Below are 24858 nucleotides of genomic sequence, written 5' to 3' on the forward strand. Positions count from 1 at the left end.
AAAAAAAAAAAATAGAAAAATGTGACATTTCAAAATCTAACGTGAAATACTATATTACTATAATGGTAGACTTCTGTGATATCATTTGTAGTTTCTTTGATTACATTATGTTAAATAAAAGATCTAATACAACTTTTGGACGAGCAGCGTATAAGTAGAGTGTAGGCTGAACTTGGGCAAAGCAGAGAGGAGTTGCCCTTCGATTCCTCCTAATTATGAAAAGCTGTTTTAATAACGCAGTTAGATTTATTTTTTTAACATGAATGTAAACTTAATTTAACCAATATTGAAGAACAAGCTATGGCTGAGTTGTTAAATGATGATGATATAATTATAAGACCAGCAGATAAAGTGATAATGAACACAGATGACTATATGAAATCTGTAGAATATGAATTAAATAATACAGATACATATGAAGAAGTTAAAAGCAATAAGATCAATAAATCGGTAAAAGAGGTTAAGGAAATTGCAGAGATACTATACAATAAAGGCATTATATCAAAAGAATTTAAAAAATACATGCAGCCACATAATGCAAGAACAGGCCTAGCAAGAGGAAATCCTAAAATGCACAAGGAAAATCACCCTATGCGAATGATAGTCAGTACAATTGATAATCCAACACACATAATAGCTGAAATAGTGGAAAAACAACTTGGGTCACACGTTGAGAAATTACCAAGCTATGTTAAGGATACAACACCATTTTTAAAGAGACTTGAATCACTAAAGCACAACCTTCCAGAGAATACAATTTTATTTTGCATGGATGTAAAATCCTTGTACCCAAGTGTCCCTCGTAAAGAAACTTTAGAAGCTTGTCAAAAAGCACTAGATAATAGACTAGATAAATCAATACCAACAGCAGAGGTGCTGAACATGATCAACGTAGTTTTAGAAAACAGTTATATTACATTTGTTGGTAAGAATTACAAACAAAACGATGGTACAGCAATAGGACACTAGGAATGCATTTTGCCAGTACATACATGGGTAAATGGGAAGAACAATTACTTAGAAAATCGGAAAGAACCTTTAGAATACATTCGGTTTGTAGATGATATTTTTGGGGTTTGGACACATGGAGAAAAAATCTATTTTCCATTTTCATAAAATGGCAAATTAAATATACAGTAATATTAAGGTGGACCTTCGATGGACAAGAAAAGAAATAGAATATTTAGATACCATATTAAAACTTGAAGACGGTTCACTTGAGACTGACCTCTTCTGTAAACCTACTGACATGCACCAGTATTTACACATGTCCTCTGCACAATACGCACTAAAAGGGCAATCCCAAAAGGTCTAGGAATAAGAATACAAAGAATATGCTCAAAAGAAAGTGACTATGTAAAACAAAGATATGTATTAAAAACAAATCTTTAAAAAGTTTAGAAGTTAAGAAAAGTGGATAAACTAAAAATAAATGATCTACTAGATTATAAAAATAGAGATAAAAAGGTCAAAAGATTCTACATAATTCAGAAACATTTTTAAAAGTATTTCTTAAGGCCCCAGTTGTAGCATTCAAAAGAGAAGCTAATTTAGGTGATATTTTAGTTCACAGTAAACATAAAAAAATTATTGACAAAATAGGTTCTACGAACATGTGCACTAGTAGGTGTAAAGTGTGTAAATACATAGACAAAAGTAAATATATAATTAAACATAAGAACACCACATATCCACTAAAAACTAATACCTACTGTAAAAACAGCAATGTTGTTTATGGAATAGCCTGTGAAAAATGTGATGAAATAAAATATGTTGGAACAATTAATAAAATAATTCATAACCACCTTTCATTAATTAGAAATAAAAAAAATTAATGAACCAATAGTACAGCACTTCACCAGTCAAGGACATGACATAAATGATGTAAAGTTTGTAGTATTAGAACAGCTAAAATTAGACAGTGCGACATATAGAAGAATAAAATAAAGTAAATGGATATATAGACTGAACACGATTATGCCAGCGGGACTCAAAAGAAAATAATGACTAATTAACTCCAATAAATATATAACATTTGAATAAATAAATAAACAAAATTACTTCAAAAGTTGTGCATGCTGATGCGCTGGGGAGGCCAAATCAAGGCAGATCCTCATAAATATAAGTTTGTATAAAATAATGTTAATTATAATTAATACACATTTAAAGATAGAAGTAAAAATGATGTTGCACTATATAAAACACCATTAAATCATGTAAGAATAAGTCATGGATTTGAATATAAACAATAACAAGTAGTTGTCATGCCGTCAAAAACCTATAAGTACCTCCAATGTTTTGATTCAAACACATGCTCCCTTGAGAAAGATATGTACAACATATAGAAACATTGGGCAGTTGGCTCTTTGAGCTAGTTGTAGTTAAAAGTTTACATATCCCAATGGAAATGTATCATTTCGGCAAATTTCTCGAAAACAAATAATTATAGGAAAAATCTTTTGAAGCAAAAGTTTTGCTTTTGTGGATGAGGAAAAAAAGTTAAACAAATAGTTTACAATTATTTATTTCAGAATTTTTTATTCATACCCTGACAAGGAAAATTAAATTAATAGCTAGTTGAGGCACCTTTAGCAATAATAACCTCTTTTAAATAATTAAGATATTTGTCAATGAGCTTTTGGCATGATTCTTTTTTTGACCATTCTTCAACGCAAAATCGTTCCAGGACATTCAAATTCCGAGGACTTCTCTTGTGCACAGCCGTCTTCAACTCATACCAAAGATTCTCAATCTGATTTATATAGAACCTTGATTTTATTCTTCTTCGCTATGATTCTGAAGTAGATTTTGATGTGTGCTTTGGATCGTTGTTGTGTTGGAACATCCAGTTGCGCTTTAAACCAAGTTTTGTAGAGGAGGGTTTCAGGTGATTAGCCAATATCTTTTGGTATGCTATATAATCCATTTTACCATGTATTGGAACTAAATTTCCTGTGCCATTAGAGGAAAAACAGCCCCATAGAAGGATGTTACCACCTCCATGCTTGACAGTAGGTATGGTGTTCTTTTCTTAGTACACCTCACCAGACTTTCTCCAAACATAACGACTACACTATGTAACACAATTTTTGTTCCTGGGTAGTAAGTGTTATTTCCTAGTTGCTTATGCTTCAAAAGTATAGAAAATGGCTATTATTCCCCACAAACTTTGCTTTTGTGACCTGGACAGTGATATTTTGAAATTTACCTATTTCCAATGAGAAAATGGGCGAATTTGTGTCTTTTCGTTCACATAGTCAGAAAAAAACAACATATGAATCCAAATTAACATGTATTTATACTAAAGTAATACAAAAATGACTACAAAAGATTTAGAAGTGAGTAGTTTTTCGAGATTTACGATTATACTGTAAATCACTTTCACGAATCAGCCCCCAAATGTAGTCTCCCATCATGTTCTCGTTATACTGTCCTTGTTAGCGGCGTTCAAAGTCCAGTATATCCTGGTGGAAGCGCTCGCCTTGCTCCTCCGAGTACACTCCCATGTTCTCCTTGAATTTATCAAGATGAGCATCAAGGATATGGACTTTGAGGGACATCCTACAGCCCATTGTGCCGTAGTTCTTCACCAGAGTCTCAACCAGCTCCACATAGTTTTCGGCCTTGTGATTGCCCAGGAAGCCCCGAACCACTGCGACAAAGCTGTTCCAAGCTGCTTTCTCCTTACTAGTGAGCTTCTTGGGGAATTCATTGCACTCCAGGATCTTCTTTATCTGTGGTCTGACGAAGACACCGGCTTTGACCTTTGCCTCAAACAGCTTAGGGAAGAAGTCTTGAAGGTACTTGAAGGCTGCCGACTCCTTATCTAGAGCTCTGACAAATTGTTTCATAAGGCCCAATTTGATGTGCAGTGGTGGCATCAGCACCTTCCGGGGGTCCACTAGTGGCTCCCACTTGACGTTGTTCCTCCCCACAGAGAACTCGGTCCGCTGTGGCCAGTCCCGCCTGTGGTAGTGCGCCTTGGTGTCCCTGCTGTCCCAAAGGCAAAGATAGCAGGGAAACTTGGTAAAACCCCCTTGGTGACCCATCAGGAAAGCCACCATTTTGAAGTCTCCTATGACCTTGATGCCATCTCAGAAAAATGCAGATATGCATCCACTTAGGCAGCTGGAACTAAACTGAACTGGTGGGCTTAAGGCCCCTGTTTAATCACTTTATAAAACCTTTAACCCGAACTCATATCCATCATTCAAATGCTGTTTTGCAAACTTGTGACATTTTCCTAAGAGTGGCTTTTTCCTTGGCCTGCAACCATTGAGACCTTCACCATGCAATAGTCGACCTATGGTTGAAATGGAAACCCCAGTTCCACTTGCAGCCTATTCACTTTGAATATCTTTGGCAGTCAATCTCAATTGTTATTAACCTTCCTCACAATTCTTCTACTTGTTGTTGGTGAAAGAACCTTCTTTCTTCCAGACCGAGGGAGTGTTGTGACAGGATGTGGCAAAGTGGTTTGCGGTGCGCAGGTGTAGAAGTGATGCAATGCGTAACAGATGACAGACAACAAAGTTCACGGTCCAAACAATTCTTTATTGGTTCTGTTTTTAATTCAGGTCGTGGCGACCGTAAATAATAATCCCAGGCAATACACAGCAATGTGTACTGCACAGTTTTAAACCACAGGTTACAGTCCCGAAATGATAAATACAGTATAAACACACACAAAGACACAAACAAACAATCACAAGTCCAGAGTGAGTGCTAACGTGCAAGTGGTGAAATACAATGTGTTAGTGAACAGTAGTGCAGTGCTGTCCAGGTTGGTGCTGGCCTTAAGCGACAGCTCCCGGTACGTGTTAGCTGTCTAATAAGAACAAACAAGTACAATTTGAAACGACAAAACAAACACTAAACACTCACGGTTACTTCTTGTTTTCCTTCAGCAGTACTCTCTCAACCATAACAAAGGAACAGATCGTTTAGCCATGTCCCCTTTTGTACCGTCAGTCACGCCCCCTTGGTTAGCAAGTGCAACGGTTTTTCCTCCAATCCGTGGTTGCCACATCTCTTCTGCCTAAGGTCTTCAGATAGCTGTTTACTTTTTCCCATATTGACTTATTGGTTATGACAGCAATCACCCTATGCCTAACCATTTTATACTCTCTAAGAATGTTCACCTACAATCCAGCATTTTCTAGACTTTTCCATAATTAGGTTCTGTATTATCATTTTGAAATTTCTAGCACCTTGTAGACAATAGAATCTAAGGGTATGAATACTTTTGAATTGGCATTTTTGGAGTTTTGCCAAAAAAATGCTGAAATAAATAATTGTAGACCTCTATTTGTTGTAATTTTTTTTCCTCATCCACAAAAGCAAAATTTTTGCTACAAAAGATTTTTCCTAAAATTCTTTGTTTTTGAGAAATTATAAATTTCCATTGGGGTATGTACACTTCTGACTACAACTGTGTGCATGTGTATATATATATATATATATATATATATATATATATATATATATATATATATATATATATATATTGTAACACGATTGCCACTCACACGGGTTCGTGCCCCTTTAAAAATACGACCCAACACACAGAAATGGATTTTCTTGCGCGGTTGCGCCAATTTTTTAATAAAGACAAAAATAAAACAAATACACAAAATAAACACCTAGCTCCTCTTGGAACGCTAACTATACAGGTTATTCCCTGACTAACTTGCAGGACGGCTAAGCCGTTTACCTGACACCACAAACTGAAACACACTGGTTTGACACCGCACTTACTTTTTCTCTGGCTACTCGGAGACAGAGCACCTCTTCTGCCTCCTTCTACTCAGCAGCCTCGAGCAGACTGCCTGTCCTTTTAAATCCCTCAATAAAGCCCAGGTGCGGATGATCATTAATAATACACCAATTAACAAATCAATTAGAAAATTAAATAAAACAATAAAGCAATACAAAACGGTGCATTCTCACATGTTTCTTTTTGTTTTTTCTTTGCAGGGAGGTTTTAACCCCCCCCCTGCCGTCTCTCACAACCCGCTATATTACACATCCCCCCCCTTGTCTTTACAAGACACAGGCCACGAGACGGCCACCTCCTCCCCTAAAACACAACCACCCACCCTCGAGTCCACAAAAGTCAATTTTCGCCCTCTTCCACGGGCAGACTCGAGGGTGGATCGGTCCACATCCCGGCTCAGCCAGGTAGGGACCGCACACCGGCGACGAGGGACCCCACCGGTTTGTCAGGGGCGACCGGAACGACAACCGGAGCACTGGAGGCTGCAGTAGCGGGCAAAGGTCTGCAGCTGGGACCCAGTGCAGCGACGTCCGGTCAGCAAGGGGGAGCGAAGTAGTGACCAGGGGGAGCGTATGCGACGTCTGGGAGCAGCACAGCGACGTCTTAATGTCCGGGAGGAGCGGAGCAGGGGACCAGGTGGAGAACTGTGCCCGATCCTGCCGACTCCTGGGCTCCAGGTCAAGTGAAGGGAGGTCCAGGCCAACCGACAGGGTGTCCAGGACCAAGGGGTGAGGGACTGAACGCAGCGACGCCGGACTGGACCGTAGGGGTGGTGGTCGGGGCTGTGGTGGATGTACGCTTGTCACCTCCTCCCTAGGCTCCGGAAGCGGCAGCTCCTCCCCTCTGGGCTCTGGCAGCGGCAGCTCCTCCCCTCTGGGCTCTGGCAGCGGCAGCTCCTCCCCTCTGGGCTCTGGCAGCGGCAGCTCCTCCCCTCTGGGCTCTGGCAGCGGCAGCTCCTCCCCTCTGGGCTCCGGAAGCGGCGGCTCCTCCCCTCTGGGCTCTGGCAGCGGCGGCTTCTCCCCTCTGGGCTTCAGAAGCGGCGGCTCCTCCCCCTCTGGCTCGGGAGATTGCGGAGCTGCGCTAGCCTGCTCCCATCTCTGGAGCAACAGCTCCAACTCTGTTGGCTCCCTTTTCTTCAGTGGTGCCAACCACCACTCGCTCATCTGTCTCTCCATTCTCGCAGTCTGCTCTCTTTGAGCAGCAGTATTGCGATTGATTCGCGCAAATAACTCCTCGATGCTCTCCATTTCTCGGGTCGTAGGGGCGCCCACACACTCTGCCACCATATGTAACACGATTGCCACTCACACGGGTTCGTGCCCCTTTAAAAATACAACCCAGCACACAGAAATGGATTTTCTTGCGCGGTTGCGCCAATTTTTTAATAAAGACAAAAATAAAACAAATACACAAAATAAACACCTAGCTCCTCTTGGAGCGCTAACTATACAGGTTATTCCCTGACTAACTTGCAGGACGGCTAAGCCGTTTACCTGACACCACAAACTGAAACACACTGGTTTGACACCGCACTTACTTTTTCTCTGGCTACTCGGAGACAGAGCACCTCTTCTGCCTCCTTCTACTCAGCAGCCTCGAGCAGACTGCCTGTCCTTTTAAATCCCTCAATAAAGCCCAGGTGCGGATGATCATTAATAATACACCAATTAACAAATCAATTAGAAAATTAAATAAAACAATAAAGCAATACAAAACGGTGCATTCTCACATGTTTCTTTTTGTTTTTTCTTTGCAGGGAGGTTTTAACCCCCTCCCTGCCGTCTCTCACAACCCGCTATATTACAATATATATATATATATATATATATATATATATATATATATATATATATATATATGGCCATAGCTATATATAGCTTTTTATTTGTTATATAATTTTTTGAAAACTTACAGACTGTGAAGAAACTAGTTTTTCTTTTTTTTAGTAATTTGCGTACCATTTGGTAAGCCGAAGTATGGTCCGCTTTCTTAATTTTCTTTGTTCATTGTAATAAACGCTATACAAGCAAGTTATAATAAAGATACTGGCACAGAGCGTTGATGTGGTAAACTTACTTTCTAATCACCCTGTACATTGAGCGCTCATGGATATGAGCACGTTCACATAAGCTATCTGTAATAATTAAGAATTTTTCATTCAATAAATTGGATAACAGGAAGATTTTTTTTCTGTATTAAATACAAAGCATACCTGCAAATTCCAATATCCTTGCCGGATATTATTTGTCCTCCCCAGGTCATTTCACAAAAGACATTTTAACATTTCGTTGTTCAGATAAATTTAATTTAGTCCGTCTTCACTTGTTTCTTAATATTTCGACTTCACTATCTCAACTGCTTGTTCTTCCAAAAAATCTAACAAGTACCAGTATTTTATTTTATATTTCTTTAGCTTGGTCTCTGTGAAGAAAATAATTTGGTTATAGCACAAACAGAATTGTACTTTATTTGAGCTATAGCTTATATCTGCTACACTGTACAAATAATACTAATACAAATAGTTCACATATCCTTATAAAATGGTGTAACATAAATATAAGTATAATAATAGCGCTTACCTTGAAAGTTTGAGTTTTTTTTCAAAAACAACTGCCACTGCAGGATCACCTCGGGAGAATGTCTCGTGTCATCTTGTGCCCATTTAAATGACCGTGTCAGCTTCTTATACTGAAACAATATTCCATTATCTGACTAGTAACAATCTTTTTCCTGATATGGACAAACGATTTTTTAAAAAGATTTTGGAAGTACCAAACGGAGACATAAAAACAGGGTAAACAGTCGTACTTGAAATATTCCGGCTCATAACAATTAATTTTCCATGGAAATTATGTTACTTCTTGAGTATCCATAAAAATATCACTTTTATTATTTTCAGTTACAAAATAGATGCCCACAAGTTGTGTCTGAAGTGTATAAGTCAATAAAAGTGCAAATGAATAATATGATGAATACATCTGAGTGTATGTTCTCATAAATAGTGAAAAAAATAAATAAACATTATTCTGACTTTCTTATACACCTTTAACACAATCTTTTCCACACCTTCAGAGTAATTAATATTAACTAAAGCAATCATCCATAATAAAATATTTAGTAAATACTTTAATAGGCAGTGTGGCTGGGCGCTGGAGCCGGACTGCTGGACTGTTTGTTTGGCAGGGCTAGTGTCTGTTTGGTGTTAATTGACTAGATCGGCCCAGGCAGCAAATAAATACATTGTAATGTTACACAGTGTAAAATATTTTTTTCAAGTAAATACAAATATACTGTTGACCACTTAAATTTTATTTTGAAATTCATATTAGCCCAAAACGTCTATAAAATAACATAGATTTATTCAAAGCATTGTATACAACATTATTATTATTCTGAGATCATTCACAACATTTCTCCATTCATTGTGTACATTTAGGCTACAATTTTTATACCATTCGAAATTTACTGAGACTTAATGGTATATAAAAAGTACCATTGAAATACCATTGCGTATTTTTCTAGCATTAAGATTACCATTTGCTCGGGGCTCCCGAGGGCGCATCCAGTAAAAGCGCTCGCTAGAGTGCAGGATGCGCTCTATAGCCTGGACGTCGCGAGTTCGAGTCCAGGCTATTCCACAGCAGACCGTGGACGGGATCTTCCAGGGGCGGCGCTCAATTGGCCGAGCGGAGGGTTAGGTCGGCCGCTCACCGCGCACCAGCCGACCCCTGTAGTCTGACCGGGCGCCTGCGTGCTTGCCTGTAAGCTGCCCAGAGCTGCGTTGTCCTCCGACGCTGTAGTTCTGAGGCGGCTGCACGGTGAGTTCGCAGTGTGTAAAGAAGCGGGCGGCTGACGGCACACGCTTCGGAAGACAGCGTGTGTTCATCTTCGCCCCTCCCGAGTCAGCGCAGGGGTGGTAGCGGTGAGCTGAGCATAATAAAATAATAGGGCATTTCAAATGGTGAGAAAATAATAAAAACGAATTGGCGAACGACTAAATTAAAAAAAAAGAATACCATTTGCTACCATTGCTTACCATTTAAGTCTCAATGGTTATCATCATCCTTGAATTGTTAAATGTTTTACAGATATGGCTGACAGATGACATTTTTCAGTTTTCTCTTTCTGAATGAATGGTGGTTGTAGTCTGCCGCAAAGCACTGCACTGTGCTGTTTACTAACTATAATTTGATTTATATTAAAAAACGACCGCTTATTATTGAATTGTATTGATGTTTTAAATTACATTTATTGTAGACTGGTCTGTTTGGAACCACCTAGCAACAATAACCGCGGATGTGACGTCACGCTCAAGAAGAGCAATGCTTTTCTTTTCCAAGGCGCCATATTTGTTGACCAAAGTAAGATCTTGGCTGCGTTCACTAAAACCTGTCCAAATTCATCGTCTGCGTGACCTCAGCCGGAAAAGACGTCACTAGGTCACGCATCCACGGTCTTAAAAGTCTGCACAGCGGCGCAGTTTCTCAAGAGGTACTGCGCTGGCGCAGCCGCGGCTCAAAACAGTAGACGAGCGTTGGCTGACAAAGAAGTGTGTAGGCAACCAGATACAATCCTCACTCCATGTGCTACTGCCACCTAGTCAGGGGGGATCCTGCCCGTTATAATACTCATTAATTTGTCTCACATCACAAAACATACGTTTATATTATCTCTTTATAGAAGGGACTGTTTCTACTATACATTTTCTGAACATGCTGTAAATTATGAAGCTGGTGGAGCACAAAGGGAACTTCGATTGCATCCACTTCTGTGATTAGAATTTCTCTCAACATCACCTCCATTTTGGTTCTGCTCAGAACTGTTGTTCATCTACCAAAGCTGTCCATGCTCCGTCTGCACAGACCGTGACGTTACGCGCAGACTCCCGTCTGCAATCTAGCCGGCAAAAAAAGTGTCGTGAACTCACCCCTTGGTTTTACTTCATTGGTGCTTGTGTTCATTTTACCATGTGACGCAGCCAGGTTGACTGATTCGGAGTGGAGCACAAACGTTTCTCTTGCATTTCGGGTGAGTTATGTTTTCAGATGTGGTGTTTTAAAAATAAATACCGTATCCACCTGCAGACGTTAACAGCCATAGTTTACACATACAACGAATATTGACTACTACATGTGTGATTAAAAAAAAAGCTTTAACCCAGAAATTCCGGCACGTGTCGGGTAAAACAGTACGGAGGCACACTGATATTAAAATAGATCCACCGCAAGTAGATAAATGCTTATCAAAGAACAATGATGAAGGTTTGCCGGAAGGGAATGTTTTATTTTTTGTTCTAGGGCCTAGTTATTAAAGGATGAATTCCAAAACGAGCAGTTCCTTGTGCATGTATTTGATTTGTAGTACTGTACTTTTGAATTGTTAAATGGGTTTTGCGAGACCTGTACGGCACCAAGCATGGTTTTAATACTACACCGCCCTCAGTGAAACTATGGATGCAGCTGCTGCAACTGCTATTAAAAGTGAAAACGAAACAGCACATTAAATCGCTTATTAAAAATCACTTATTTTAAAATACAATTTATTTCTGTGAAGTGTTTCATAGTTTTGAAAGATTTGTGTTCAGTGTTATGTAAAATGCACGTCTCTGTGTGTGTGTGTATGTGTGTGTGTGTGTGTGTGTATATATATATATATATATATATATATATATATATATATATATATATATAATTGTAATTTCTCTACTGTGAACAGAGTGAATAGGTGTTAATTGTTGAGTGCCCAGAGCCAGATTTACACTAAATTCAGACTGGAGTCCCTAAAGGCCAGGTCACACGGGCAACTTTTGTCAACGGCAACAAGAGGAACACATTTGTTGCCTGCGTTGTTGCCTTGCAGTTTGCGGTGCACACGGGAGACAAGCCTGCGGGCGACAAGCTGGCGACACACAGGCAACAACGTAATGCAAACCAGTCATAATGCACGTTTTTGTCACGAGATGTAAACATGCTGAAAAGGAAGACTACGAAAAATGTGCTAATTACATTATAACAAACCTGTAGTTCCTTCGTAATTAAATACAAGTTGTACATTAGAATTTAGTTTACATATTTAATATGCCAAACGTAATAAATACATCAACAATGTTTTCAATACTGTACTTTTAATTCTAGGCTTTCGAGAGCATGACGGCAGACCTGAGATTTCTTTTTTTTTTTTAAACGGGTTAATTTGGGTCCGGTCCGTGTCTTGTATCAACCAGAATAATGTTTGGGAATCAGTCAAGTGCTTTTAATATAAACTCTTTTTTCCCCCTTCCCCAAGGAGGCTGCAATGTTTGACAGTGATGACGACAGCCCTCAGCTCTCTGCACAGGCTCTGGCTGCTCTGCAAGAGTTTTATTTGGAGCAGCAGCAAAAAGAGACCTCAGTGGTTGACAAGTTTTCTGTTGGGGCCATTGAGGAGGACTGGGTAAGGAGCTGCTGGTCATGAATGTTTCCTTCCTGCCAACGCTAATGTGTTTGTATGCATCTATTATACTACTTTTTTGTAGGTTACTGACATACTTGTTTCTTTTAACAGCAACTGAGCCAGTTTTGGTATAGTAAAGAAACGGCAGAGAGGCTGGCAAAAGAAGTAATCTCTGCAGCTGGAAAGGGTGGCAAGTAAGTCATTTACAGAAATCATTCATGTTCCAATGATATGTGCTGTTATGAGTAGGCTTGCTACTTTTTGATATTAATCAGTTAAACATCGGGGGCTTCCGAGTGGCGCATCCAGTAAAGGCGCTCCTCGCAGGATGTGCCCTATAGCCTGGAGATCGCAGGTTCGAATCCAGGCTATGTCACAGCTGACCGTGACCGAGAGTTCCTAGGGGGCGGCGCACAATTGGCTGAGCGCTGCCCGGGTAGGGAGGGCTTAGGTCGGCAGGGGAATCCACGGCTCACCGCGCATCAGCGACCCCTGTGGCCGATAGGGCGCCTGTGGTTCTGCAGCGGAGCCGCCAGATCTGTGTTGTCCTCCGGCACTATAGGTCTGGTGGCATTGCTGTGGATCTGCAGTGCGAAAAATGACGGCTTGGAAGGAGCACGTTTCGGAGGACGCGTGTTCCAGCCTCCGTTTCCCGAGTCGGCGGGGGGGTTGCGAGCGGTGAGCCGGGGATACAGATAATAATTGGGCATGCTAAATTGGGGTGAAAACCGGGGTAAAAATAATTGGCGACGACTAAATTATTTAAAAAAAAAAAAAAAAAAAAAAAAAAAAAATCAGTTAAACATCGAATTCCCCCAAAATATGAGTTTGACTGAAATAAATTTATATACGATAAACGTCGGTAAAACCACTTACTATTTTTTATATTCTTACCAAAAATAATCATTTAGAAATCCTCTAGTTTGTGTAGTTTTATACGTGCTGTCTGTCCTGTCTCTGTTCCGCTCAGAAGGGCTGGGGGTCGCAGTGCTAGAGTGCTCTCATTTGCCAGCTACAGCGCCTGTCATTCGAAGCGCCTACTTTGAAATTAGTGGGTTAAGGTGTACGTAAGCTTTTGCTTTAGGTATACAGTGACAGTTACTAGTTTGATTTGAAAATGGGGTGCAAGAGGTGGCTGAAGTCTCCGCGGCAGGACGAAGCGGGGCCGTCTGCTTTGCCTTGCAGTGACTCTGAGTCCAGCTATGCTGAAGCAGGAGAGGGGGAGCGCAGGCTCCAAATAATTTAAATGTATAGCTCAGTTGTGACTGAACGTTATTTCAATTAGAAAGTTGAACCATGGTTTTGTTGCATGTTGAATATGATAAAGGGATTTCGCTAAATGAGACGTTTTTTCAATGGCATAAAAAGTCTGTTTTTTTTTAAAGCATAAAGGTCGATTTCACCCATTCTCTGCTTGAACTGAAAAATAAAGATTGAAAAAAGGTAAATTCTTTCTAAAATAAACGATATTAATCGTCGACTTGGCAAAAAAATAAGTCGAATAGTAGCAAGCCTAGTTGTGCAGCATCTAGATGTTATGAGTTTCTCTTCCTAATTATATTCTGTAATTTTTAAAATAGGTGTGAAGTGTTGGTTTGCTATTTGTCATCTCCTTTTTCACCCTGCTGAAAAATCTTGTCTGTAATATCTTACAGTTGTCAGATTAACAGAAGACCATGTTTCATGATTGTAACTAGACCTGTGTGTCTGTCTACATGAAAATATCAGTATCAGACAGTCTTCGTTGTATAATGTTAGGAAAACCAAGTTTGGGGCACATGACCAAATATTGTGGTTGAAAATGGGATAAGTCTGTAATTAGCCCATATTGTTTTTGTTTATTCCTCGTGACCACACAACTAAATTTCTTTGACAACCCATATTCATTTATTCTTCATTTCCTCAGCACCTTTTCAAATGTGTTTCACAATGACTCCTGTTTTCCAGAATTGCCTGCATTAGTGCTCCAAGCATCTATCAGAAATTGAAGGAGTTGCAGAATGAGGATTTTTCTGCATTTGTGCTGGAGTACGACAGACGATTTTCAGTGTATGGAGATGAATTTGTGTTCTATGACTATAAAAATCCTCTCAATTTGCCGGAGCACTTTGAACCGAACAGTTTTGACATTGTTATCGCTGATCCGCCCTACCTCTCTGAAGAGTGTCTTAGCAAAACAGCACAGACTGTCAAATTCCTTACCAAGGGAAAGATCCTGTTATGTACAGGTAAGTACAGACTGTAATATAACAGGATGATATAGGGTTTGTTAGTTTGTATGTATCCATCTATAAATTATCCTTTCAGTCTAAAATACTTCTAATGTATCCCTGCAGTTTTGCTTCTTGTAGCAAAGTAATCCAGGTGCAAATATATGTTTTGTGTGTAAGAGTTTTTGTAATGTATTTAAACAACACTGTTATTTATATATAATTCAGAAGTTTGGTATCGATTTTTAAATATTATTTTCATCTTATTTCAGGTGCTGTCATGGAAGAGCAGGCAGCAAAACTCCTTGGTTTAAGGGTGTGCAAGTTTATCCCGAAACACAATAGAAGCCTGGCCAACGAATTCAGGTGCTACGTCAATTATGAATCCAGTCTAGACTCCTGACTTAAGCTCTCCTAACTTTTAATTGTCTGTCATTAAATGGATGTATTCCAAACACAATTTGGGGACAGATTTATTAAGTTCCAGTGCAAAGTTTGCTCATTATGGAATATATAATGTTTTACCAATAATGTCATATATCAGAAATTGAAAGTTATGAGTCCCCATTTTATTGTTTTTGTTTATTTGTACATCACTCAAGAAGCATGCATTTTAAATGGTAAAAATGCATCTCTAAATTGAGAAATGTCTGCTACGTCATAGCAGGCATCTCTGTTATAAGATAGTCAATGACAGCCTTCCGGAACAAGAATATTGCATAAGGACTATTCCTAATTTGATAAATGTACCCGATCTCCACAGATCTGGTACCTCAGAAATATTTTCTTTAAATTTTAACTGTCAAAAGTAATTAAAGTTTAAAAAAAAAAAGGTTGTTGGAGTGGTGTTGTACGGCTGCTAGAAAGGTTGCGAACCGCTGCGATTTAACTGTGAGCAGTGGCTCTTTTCCATTTGTCTCTTGTATGACACATATACTGCTTCCTAAACTTTTAACATCATAAAATAAATCTTTAGTTAAATAGCCCAAAATATAATTTGAGAGGAAAATGTGTTGAGGAATTTCTCTTCATTCCCACTTGGTGGCAGTGTTTTCAAGATATGTAATAAAAGAACATATCAAGGTGTCTGAATTCAGGGACCTTTGGATAAATCAAATACAATCCTATTATGTAAATAATAAATATTGGGCCAGTGCATTTACCTTTTGGATTTTATATATTCTTAATGGATTATTTTGAAATATTTTAAAAAAACACTTTTTTAGTCATTAATGTGCATTTTATTCAAATGAATAATGCAAGTCAACAGAAAAGATGTGTAAGCTTCACATACAGTAATAAACAACATTTATATATTCTTGTCTTTCGACTTTGAATTTCACAGCCATCTGTAGCAATATCCTCACATGTAATCATTTGCTAAAGGCTTTATTTATTTATTTATTAATATATATATATATATGTGTGTGTGTGTGTACACTGGAACGATTTACTAATTATAACCCTGTTTTCATTAAAAGAAAGACATGCATTGCTGGTGTGAACCATGGCTGGAAGTTATGGTTGTACTGCAAGACTGATAGGTTTATAAAGATTCAGTCGTTAGGTGTCCGCTGTGATTTGATGCTAGGTAACATCTTTCTGTACACATACAGTGTTTGGTCTGTGTCTCCTGGTGTCAGGTATTTCAGATACATTTAATGTGCTGTAAAATATAGTTACAGACCACGGCACATGAAACTATACATTCATATAAACCCATTACTGTATGCTACCTTAAATCATCCCCAGTTCACTACAATAAAACAAGACAAAAAAGTTAATACAAATCATTACTATCTACTAGTTTTTAATAGCTCCTTTTGCATGTATAATGTATCCTTATTCTAGCTTTCTGTGGACTGTAGAGTGTCCTCAACAACTTTTAATGTTAAGCTTACAAGCTTAAGTCTACAAGTATTTATTTAACATATTCAGAAATGTAAACTGAAGCACACACACACACACACACACACATATATATATATATATATATATATATTCATCATTTCAGTTATAATAATGTTAATTTGCCAATACACTTTTGCAGTACTAATACTATTAATGAATATTATCAAACTGTTAGGAATACTTTTATTTTGTAGTGGCGTTAATATTGTTGACAAAATCAGAAGTATTTTTAGAATTTGAAAGATATTCCATTCTTAATTTTCCTTCAATTGAGATTCATCCCCTTTGTCAATACCACGTTTCAGCTCTCCTGTATCTAAAACAGAGTTATTGCTTTCTCTTTCCTTCTCTGGCCCTGTCACACAAGTGCATCCAACTGCAATGGAAATGTAGTTTTCTGTGTAAATGTAGCGCCCCCCGCCACAGGACGGGGTACGACGTAAAATGACGGAAGGCATGTAGACTGGGGTGCTGCGAAACTGCAAACTCTCCTCTCCGAAAGGTCCAGCCAGGCAGCCCTTGCACAGACAGTAGGCTTCTGGGAGGTATTTTGGGTATCTTGTGGCGTCATACGAAATTCTATCCAACGGAGGGGGAAAAAAAAGTAATTATTTAGTGAAATTCAACTGTTAATGCAGAAACAAAGTTGAAGTTGATACCTTTTATAAGACCAGCATAGAGGCTAAAAATAACTTATGGTCCAATAAAAGGTATCAACTTCAATAGTTTCTTTTTTTTTTTTCTCCAGACCATTTTCTGGTCTTTATAACATTGTTAAAAATAGAACTGTGCTGTGCTGGTTTCTATGGTGTAATTGATGTGGCTTTTTTCCAAAGGGAACTTACAAATCTTAAGAAAGCAAGCGCGTCTTCTCCTATGACGTCTTGTTCATCAACTTTCTCTTATAACCATGACATATCAACATTATGTATAGAATAAGAAATGTAAAAAAAAAGAGGTCCCGAGTGTCGCATCCAGTAAAGGCGCTCCACGTGGAATGCAGGACGTCGCCGGTTCGAGTCCAGGCTATTCCACAGCTGACCGAGGATAAGAGCTTCCAGGGGGCGGCGCTCAATTGGCCATGCGCCGCCCGGGGGGAGGGAGGGCTAGGTCGGCAGGGTGTCCTTGGCTCACCGCGCACCAGCGACCCCTGTAGTCTGGTTGGGCGCCTGCGGGCTTGCCTGTAAGCTGCCCGACAGCTGGGTTGTCCTCCGACCCTGTAGCTCTTGGGTGGCTGCATAGTGAGTCTGCAGTGTGAAAAAAAGCGGTTGGCTGACGGCACACGCTTCGGAGGACAGCGTGTGTTCGTCTTCACCCTCCCGAGTCAGCGCAGGGGTGGTAGTGGTGAGCTGAGCATAATAAAATAATTGGCAATTCCAAATTGTGAGAAAATAATAATAAATAATTGGCAACGACTAAATTTATAAAAAAAATAAATAAAAAAATCTAAAAAAAATAATGTAAAATGGTATTTATGAACTAGATGTAATTAGGTAAGCAAATGAGGTGTTAGTATCATGGTAAAGTATATTCAAATGACTGGAAGAATCTTATGTTCTCGAGACACATGTATGAGACACCACCATAGCCCCAGAATCTAATAATCTTAATAACATACACTAAATATTAATACTATGTTTCACCACAACTGGATAAGCGGTTTTATAGATATGTTGAAAAATGTAAAAAGTGTGACATATGTACTTGCTATATGTAGGACCGCCTCCAATATAACAAATTATTATTTTTTTTTTTAAGCAAGTAGCAAGGCCATTGGGCATACATTGTCAGCACTGAGAGTGGGTGGGTAGGAAGCAAATAACTTTTAATTCTATACAGTTGTATTAAAGTTAAGTATAAAAGCCAATCAAAAAAAGAAAAAAAAAACACTCTGCACACCACTGATAATGTTGTTAGAGATAACAGGTTATAGGATTATTATTATTTATTTATTTCTTAGCAGATGTCCTTATCGAGGGCAACTTACAATTGTTACAATATATCACATTATTTTTTACATACAATGACCCATTTATATAGTTGTGTTTTTACTGGAGCAATCTAGGTAAAGTACCTTCCTCAAGGGTACAGCAGCAGTGCCCCCCATCTGGGATTGAACCCATGCCCCTCCAGTCAAGAGTCCCGAGCCCTAACCACTACTCCACACTGCTTACCCTTCCCTTCTTTGGCACTGCCATTACTGTGTGCAGAAAGTGAGTATTACCTGTAAGCCCATGGAGAGATGCTGTGGATGTTCACAGGGAGTCTGGACTTATCAGAGGTAGGGCGTCCGTTTGTGGGGCAGGTGAGGTTCTCCTTCTCCAGAGGAGCGAGCTGCAGCGTGTGATGAAAAGCACTGAACATGCCTGCTGACAGCCTCCCAAACATCTGTTCCAGAATCTCCTCCGGTAGATCCAGACATGGCCGAATGCGTGGAGGCCGCTTGACTACTTTTGCACACTCCGAATTGCTGACCAGTACAAAAAAGGCTGCGACAGCAGTAAGTATTGCTGGAAACTAAAATACAACAAAAAGCAAGGAGGCCTCAGTGGTAAACAAACTGCAAGCTGCAAGACAGGACACAGTTTGAGCTTCGCACAGTTTAGCTTGCCAGATTCTGGATGACAAGTAAATAATATTATTGCTGAAGGCTGTTTAGCTGTCAAATTAAATATACTGCCTTGACTAAGGATGTAAAATAGCACATTACAACTGTAAGTACCCTAAAGAGTAGGTCACAGTGCCCTGAAAAGAACAATATAAAAAGCACAGTTAACAGCACTGCTTGTAGTGTTGTATGCTGTTGCTGGTGGTCCTTAATGTTCAGGACACCGTGGATTTAAATATTTGTTGAAAAAGTATTGAAATTATAATTCAAGACTATGGTTATCTGGGTCTCTAAAACCACCCATTAAATGCTGATACTGTTTATGTGCTAATACTGCCATTATGTGAATTCTTGCGTTTGAAAAGTCATCAGTATCAGACTAATGGCAAGCCAAAATATTTTTTTAATAAGCAAACTTCTATTATTATTATTATTATTATTATTATTATTATTATTATTATTATTATTATTAGTTTATTTGGCAGATGCCTTTATCTGAGACCATGCACAGGTGTTACAGAGAAATATTTAAATACAGCATAGTTTACAGTAAGTGCAAATACTAAATACATGATGAGATAAAATGTAATGTTTTAAGTCAGGATTAGAAACAATTTGTATCTGATATGGACGACTTTTTTTGTGGGCCTTTAGATGCAAACAAGGTGTTTCATCCCTAATTCAAGCAAATACCCACATGGATGCAATATTCTGTGATCATTTTTGCTTTTTGAACAAGTGGTTGAATCAGAACGCAGTCTTTCTAAAACAGTTATGAAATAAGAATGATTTGGCTCTACCCACAATAAATATTGGCTGTAGTGCTATGGAGTTACATCACAATATACTATAAATCACTAAAGGGGTGTAGCGCTACTTTGCGCTTATTGCATATAGGTATAAAAAAACGAGGCTGTTTATGTGTAGTGCTTATAAAATGGAAAAGGATCATAAAATTGACTTCAAGTAACTAAGGTTTAAAAGCCTGACCTCACCCACCATTTGCTGTAACCCTTATTATTGACTAGTTCAACTTTTATTTCTAATACGATTCTTAACTTTAAAAACGTATTTTAATATGTACAGCATTATAGAGCACTGAAAAGGCTTTGTAAGTACAGATCTATCCGCAAATTAAATACGCTAAAGATGATAGTATTATATATGTGACAATATTATCAAGTGAATAAACTAAACATAAAGTGAACAGCTTTCAATACATTTTCAACTGGTATTACTCAACTAGTGTGATGTAGAGCAATATGCCACTCTGAATTCCATATAAAGAGGACACACGCACTTTATATTGTATATTTTTACTTTACTAAGTATTCATAAATGGGGAAAGCATATAAGTCCTTAGGCATGGAGTAGCCTCTGCATTGCTCATGTTTTTTTTAAGACTATTTTCTTTAAAAACAAAACTATTAGTATTACATGAAAACAACGTTCTGCTTTTAAAACAATGCCAGTTTAACCCAAGTACACATAAAACTAATAAATACACTCAATCTACATTCCTAATTCCTTTTATTTCTGCATAAATTCTGATGTGGAAAATCTGCATCTAGAACCACCACCGCAACCACTAACACAACGCTATAGATATGTACTTCTAATTTCAATACCACTTTTTATTTTATTTGTTTTACTTTTTTTTAATACTATTACTTTTGTTCTTACCTTATTACCATGCATATTGGATACTTTGTAGAAGTGGTGTATCAAGACGAGGAAACAGCCTCAATAAGCTGCCAGCCTTGATAAAATCTAACTGACATAGTGGTCTTTGGAGATTTGCCCGGATTTGCACGGTGCAACGAATTTGAAAACTATTTCCGAGTGTACATGCTAATAATCCCGTAGCTGGGGTTTCAGGAAGCCACTGGTGCACGGTGGAAGGAAGTGGTGTGTGCCTGGCCCTGCTCGTACGTCTCTGCCTCCCCCTCCCTCCGCAATAGCAATTACAGTATGTAATGCCGTTAAGACAAAAATAATCAGATACTGCATATGGTTTACAAAACGTACCTTATTTCGTGCTGTCAGACAAACAACTGGCCATTGATTATTTTTAATCTCTCATTGTTTAAAAGCTAAGTGTCCCATGCTTATGCTTTTAGAGGTTGGCCAACATTAACCTATTAAGTGCCATTGTCCTCATTTGAGGAAAGCTACTTTGTAATTTTTTGGAGCATTTTTAACCTGTTATTGTGATAACTTACTCTAATGTTGTTAACCGCAAAGGTTAAGTCTAAATGTAATATATCAACATAAATACAGCTTGTGTTCTTATTTTTGAACAAATTATTTGATACTTAATGGGTGAAACATATCGGGCTACTTTTAACAGGTCTTGAGGTTTTTTGGGCTAGATTTAATGTGTTATATTAAAGGTGAATACACAGTTAAAAAATATTGTAATTTAACAAATGATCAATGTTGATAACTTTTGCATCCTACCCCCTGCACACAAACTTTAGGGTAATTCAGTCACCGTTAACAGGCAGGAGGATGACGTCCCAGAACATCCTACTGTGCAGTGCGCATGCCCACGGAAGTCGGGACGGATGTCACGGAGCAGTGTTGCCAGGAATTGGGCTACTTCAAAAACACAGCCGCAGGAAATATTAAGGAGTTGCGGGTTGATAATGTAATTAGATTGGTGGTATAACTTTAAAAGATTTTCTGTTTTCATGTTTGCAATATTGTTTGGGATACACTACCAGCATTAGATAAAGGGATTGTGCTGTAATTCGGTTGCTGGCCTGGTAGGAATGTTAATTTGATTCTTCAACAAACTGTCTCTCCAGGTACGGCACGCTGCCAAAATGCACAGTATTGTATTTTTCCCGTAGGTGGTCACGTGGGACGCTGAGATGACGCCATGTGGGTGGTTTTGGGAAGAGTGTGAGTGTGACGACATAGTGAGATGCCGTCGGCTGAATTAAGGTACACTTCTGGCTTTCGTTAGTTAAGAACATGAGAAAGCCAGTGTACATGTTAATTGAGGAGATGTATACTAGGCATCCCAAATTGAGATATAATAATTGGGCACAATAAAAAAAAAATAAAGAGACATTAATTTATTTATAAGTGCTAGATGTCATAAGAAGAACATAGGAACATAAGAAAGTTTACAAACGAGAGGAGGCCATTCGGCCCATCTTGCTCGTTTCGTTGTCAGTAGTTTATTGATCCCAGAATCTCATCAAGCAGCTTCTTGAAGGATCCCAGGCTGTCAGCTTCAACAACATTACTGGGGAGTTGGTTCCACACCCTCACAATTCTCTGTGTAAAAAAGTGCCTCCTATTTTCTGTTCTGAATGCCCCTTTATCTAATCTCCATTTGTGACCCCTGGTCCTTGTTTCTTTTTTCAGATCAAAAAAGTCCCCTGGGTCGACATTGTCTACACCTTTTAGGATTTTGAATGTTTGAATCAGGTCGCCACGTAATCTTCTTTGTTCAAGACTGAATAGATTCAATTCATTTAGCCTGTCTGTATATGACATGCCTTTTAAACCCAGGATAATTCTGGTTCTTCTTCTTTGCACTCTTTCTAGAGCAGCAATATCCTTTTTGTAATGAAGTGACCAGAACTGAACACAATATTCTAGGTGAGGTCTTACTAATGCATTGTAAAGTTTTAACATTACTTCCCTTGATTTAAATTCAACACTTCTCACAATATATCCGAGCATCTTGTTGGCCTTTTTTTATAGCTTCCCCACATTGTCTAGATGAAGACATTTCTGAGTCAACATAAACTCCGAGGTCTTTCCCATAGATTCCTTCTTCAATTTCAGTATCTCCCATGTGATATTTATAATGCACATTTTTATTGCCTGCATGCAATACTTTACTTTTCTCTATTAAATTTCATTTGCCATGTGTCTGCCCAATTTTGAATGCTGTCTAGATCATTTTGAATGACCTTTGCTGCTTCAACAGTGTTTGCCACTCCTCCTATTTTTGTATCGTCTGCAAATTTAACAAGTTTGCTTACTATACCAGAGTCTAAATCATTAATGTAGATTAGGAATAGCAGATGACCTAATACTGATCCCTGTGGTACACCTCTGGTTACCTCACTCCATTTTGAGGTTTCTCCTCTAATCAGTACTTTCTGTTTTCTACATGTTAACCACTCCCTAATCCATGTGCATGCATTTCCTTGAATCCCTACTGCATTCAGTTTGAGAATTAATCTTTTATGAGGGACTTTGTCAAAAGCTTTCTGGAAATCTAAATAGACCATGTCGTATGCTTTGCAGTTATCCATTTTCAATGTTGCATCCTCAAAAAAGTCAAGTAGGTTAGTTAGACATGATCTCCCTTTCCTAAAACCATGCTGTCTGTCTCCCAGGATACTGTTACCATATAGGTAATTTTCCATTTTGGATCTTATTATAGTTTCCATAAGTTTACATATAATAGAAGTCAGGCTTACTGGTCTGTAGTTACCTGGTTCGGTTTTGTCTCCCTTTTTGTGGATCGGTATTACGTTTGCTATTTTCCAGTCTGTCGGTACAACCCGTGTCAAGAGACTGTTGCATGATCTTGGTTGCATGATGTGCTCCATGCGCTTCCATTGCTAATAGTGTCTGGTGAGCTGTTCAGTATGTTGTAAATAAATCATGTTTGCCTGCAGGGCGTATCATCTTCAACCTCCTCCTTGATCTCCTTCCTGCATATTGTCTGTTTTGTTTAGTTTGAGGAATTTTTAAAATGTCTGCTTTTTTGAAAATGTAAATGCTTTGTGCAATTATTGCGGCGTGTGTGTTTGTTTCTGTATGTTATATGCATATTTATTTTCTATTTGTAATGAATATGTGCAGCTGTTAAAATATAAGCTGCTTGCGATATACTCTGCAACACACATTCCTGTTTTGGTTTGGCTGTTTTGCTGTGCTCCCATACTGAGTGTCCCCGGATTTGGTTTGCAAAATATGTTTTTTTTTTAACTTAAAAGTCGGCAGTTGTTTTTATCATTTTTTCTCCCAATTTGGAATAGCCAATTATTTTTAGGCTCTGCTCACTGCTACCACCCTCACGCTGACTCGGGAGCGGCGAAGACGAACACACGCTGTCCTCTGAAGCGTGTGCCGTCAGCCAACCGCTTCTTTTCACACTGCAGGCCCACCATGCAGCCATCTCGTCGGAGGACAACGCAGCTCTGGGCAGCTTACAGAGGTTGCTGGTGCGTGGTGAGCCGAGGACACCCTGGCCGACCTAATACCTCCCCCCCGGTCCCATCCATGGTTGGCAGTGGAATAGCCTGGACTTGAACCAGCGATATCCAGGCTATAAAGCACATCCTGCACTCCACGTGGAACGCCTTTACCGGATGTGCCACTCTTGAGCCCCTGTTGATGTTGACTTCTTCAGACTAGAATTTGTTAAGGGAGCTTTCAAATGCAGATGGTAGTGGATATAAAAACTTGCTTCTAATGGACCAAAGTACTTTTTGAGCTTTGTTAAAGATGGTGGGAGGCCTTATAAAAAGACAAGATTCTGTAATGCCTGAAGCCACCTCACCTGGTGAATGACTTGCCATTACATTGAGGTTTCTGGCAACTGGGGAGACTTTCTAGTCTCTGGAATTTCAGGTCAGCAGTAAAACATTTTCACAAATTGTTGTAAAAACTTGCCAAGCACTATATAATTCTCTTCGTGTCAGATACCTGAGTGTGCCTAATAACAAAGAAGACTGGAAGGCCATTAGCATAAAATGTGCTGAATTGTGGCAGTTTCCACAGTGCATTGGTGCAGTGAATGGAAAGCACATCATTATTGAACCACCACCAAACTCATTTTTATATAATTACAAGGGCAGCCATTCTGTGGTTTTAATGACTATTGTTGATGCGGACCTTCATTTTATATTTGGATATGAGCGATGGTAGTTTGTGGGGTAAATGTG

The 24858-nt window shown here is 38.9% G+C and overlaps 2 protein-coding genes across 4 annotated transcripts; one reads left to right on the plus strand and one right to left on the minus strand.

The window, feature by feature from the left end:
* The first annotated feature begins 10371 nt into the window (after positions 1 to 10371).
* eef1akmt1 (EEF1A lysine methyltransferase 1) lies at positions 10372 to 15734 on the plus strand. 3 transcript variants are annotated; one of them, XM_059028762.1, is made up of 6 exons: positions 10372 to 10617; positions 10771 to 10804; positions 12062 to 12208; positions 12320 to 12402; positions 14156 to 14436; positions 14691 to 15734. In XM_059028762.1, exons 3-6 carry the CDS (start codon positions 12071 to 12073, stop codon positions 14819 to 14821), a joined length of 633 nt encoding a protein of 210 aa, XP_058884745.1. In that variant the 5' UTR covers positions 10372 to 10617; positions 10771 to 10804; positions 12062 to 12070; the 3' UTR covers positions 14822 to 15734. The 3 variants fall into 3 exon arrangements, with proteins under 3 accessions (XP_058884745.1, XP_033866400.1, XP_033866401.1); XM_034010509.3 differs by lacking the exon at positions 10372 to 10617 and having other exon boundaries at positions 10648 to 10804; XM_034010510.3 differs by lacking the exon at positions 10372 to 10617 and having other exon boundaries at positions 10667 to 10804; positions 12065 to 12208.
* A 477-nt stretch (positions 15735 to 16211) lies between these two features.
* Positions 16212 to 20848, minus strand: il17d (interleukin 17d). The gene is made up of 3 exons (XM_034010511.3): positions 20621 to 20848; positions 18554 to 18846; positions 16212 to 16908 (listed from the first exon to the last, which is right to left on the minus strand). Exons 1-3 carry the CDS (start codon positions 20633 to 20635, stop codon positions 16584 to 16586), a joined length of 633 nt encoding a protein of 210 aa, XP_033866402.1. The 5' UTR covers positions 20636 to 20848; the 3' UTR covers positions 16212 to 16583.
* Between the last annotated feature and the right edge of the window lie 4010 nt (positions 20849 to 24858).

The sequence above is a fragment of the Acipenser ruthenus genome, chromosome 8 (genome assembly GCF_902713425.1).
Source record: "Acipenser ruthenus chromosome 8, fAciRut3.2 maternal haplotype, whole genome shotgun sequence".
NCBI lineage: Eukaryota > Metazoa > Chordata > Actinopteri > Acipenseriformes > Acipenseridae > Acipenser > Acipenser ruthenus.

Coding starts and splice junctions, on each gene's coding strand:
- eef1akmt1 (XM_059028762.1), top strand. CDS start 12,071: ATGTTTGACAGTGATGACGACAGCCCTCAGCTCTCTGCACAGGCTCTG. Junction 12,209..12,319: donor GGGCCATTGAGGAGGACTGG/GTAAGGAGCTGC, acceptor TTCTTTTAACAG/CAACTGAGCCAGTTTTGGTA. Junction 12,403..14,155: donor GCAGCTGGAAAGGGTGGCAA/GTAAGTCATTTA, acceptor CCTGTTTTCCAG/AATTGCCTGCATTAGTGCTC.
- il17d (XM_034010511.3), bottom strand. Junction 16,909..18,553: donor ATCTCTCCATGGGCTTACAG/GTAATACTCACT, acceptor TCCGTTGGATAG/AATTTCGTATGACGCCACAA.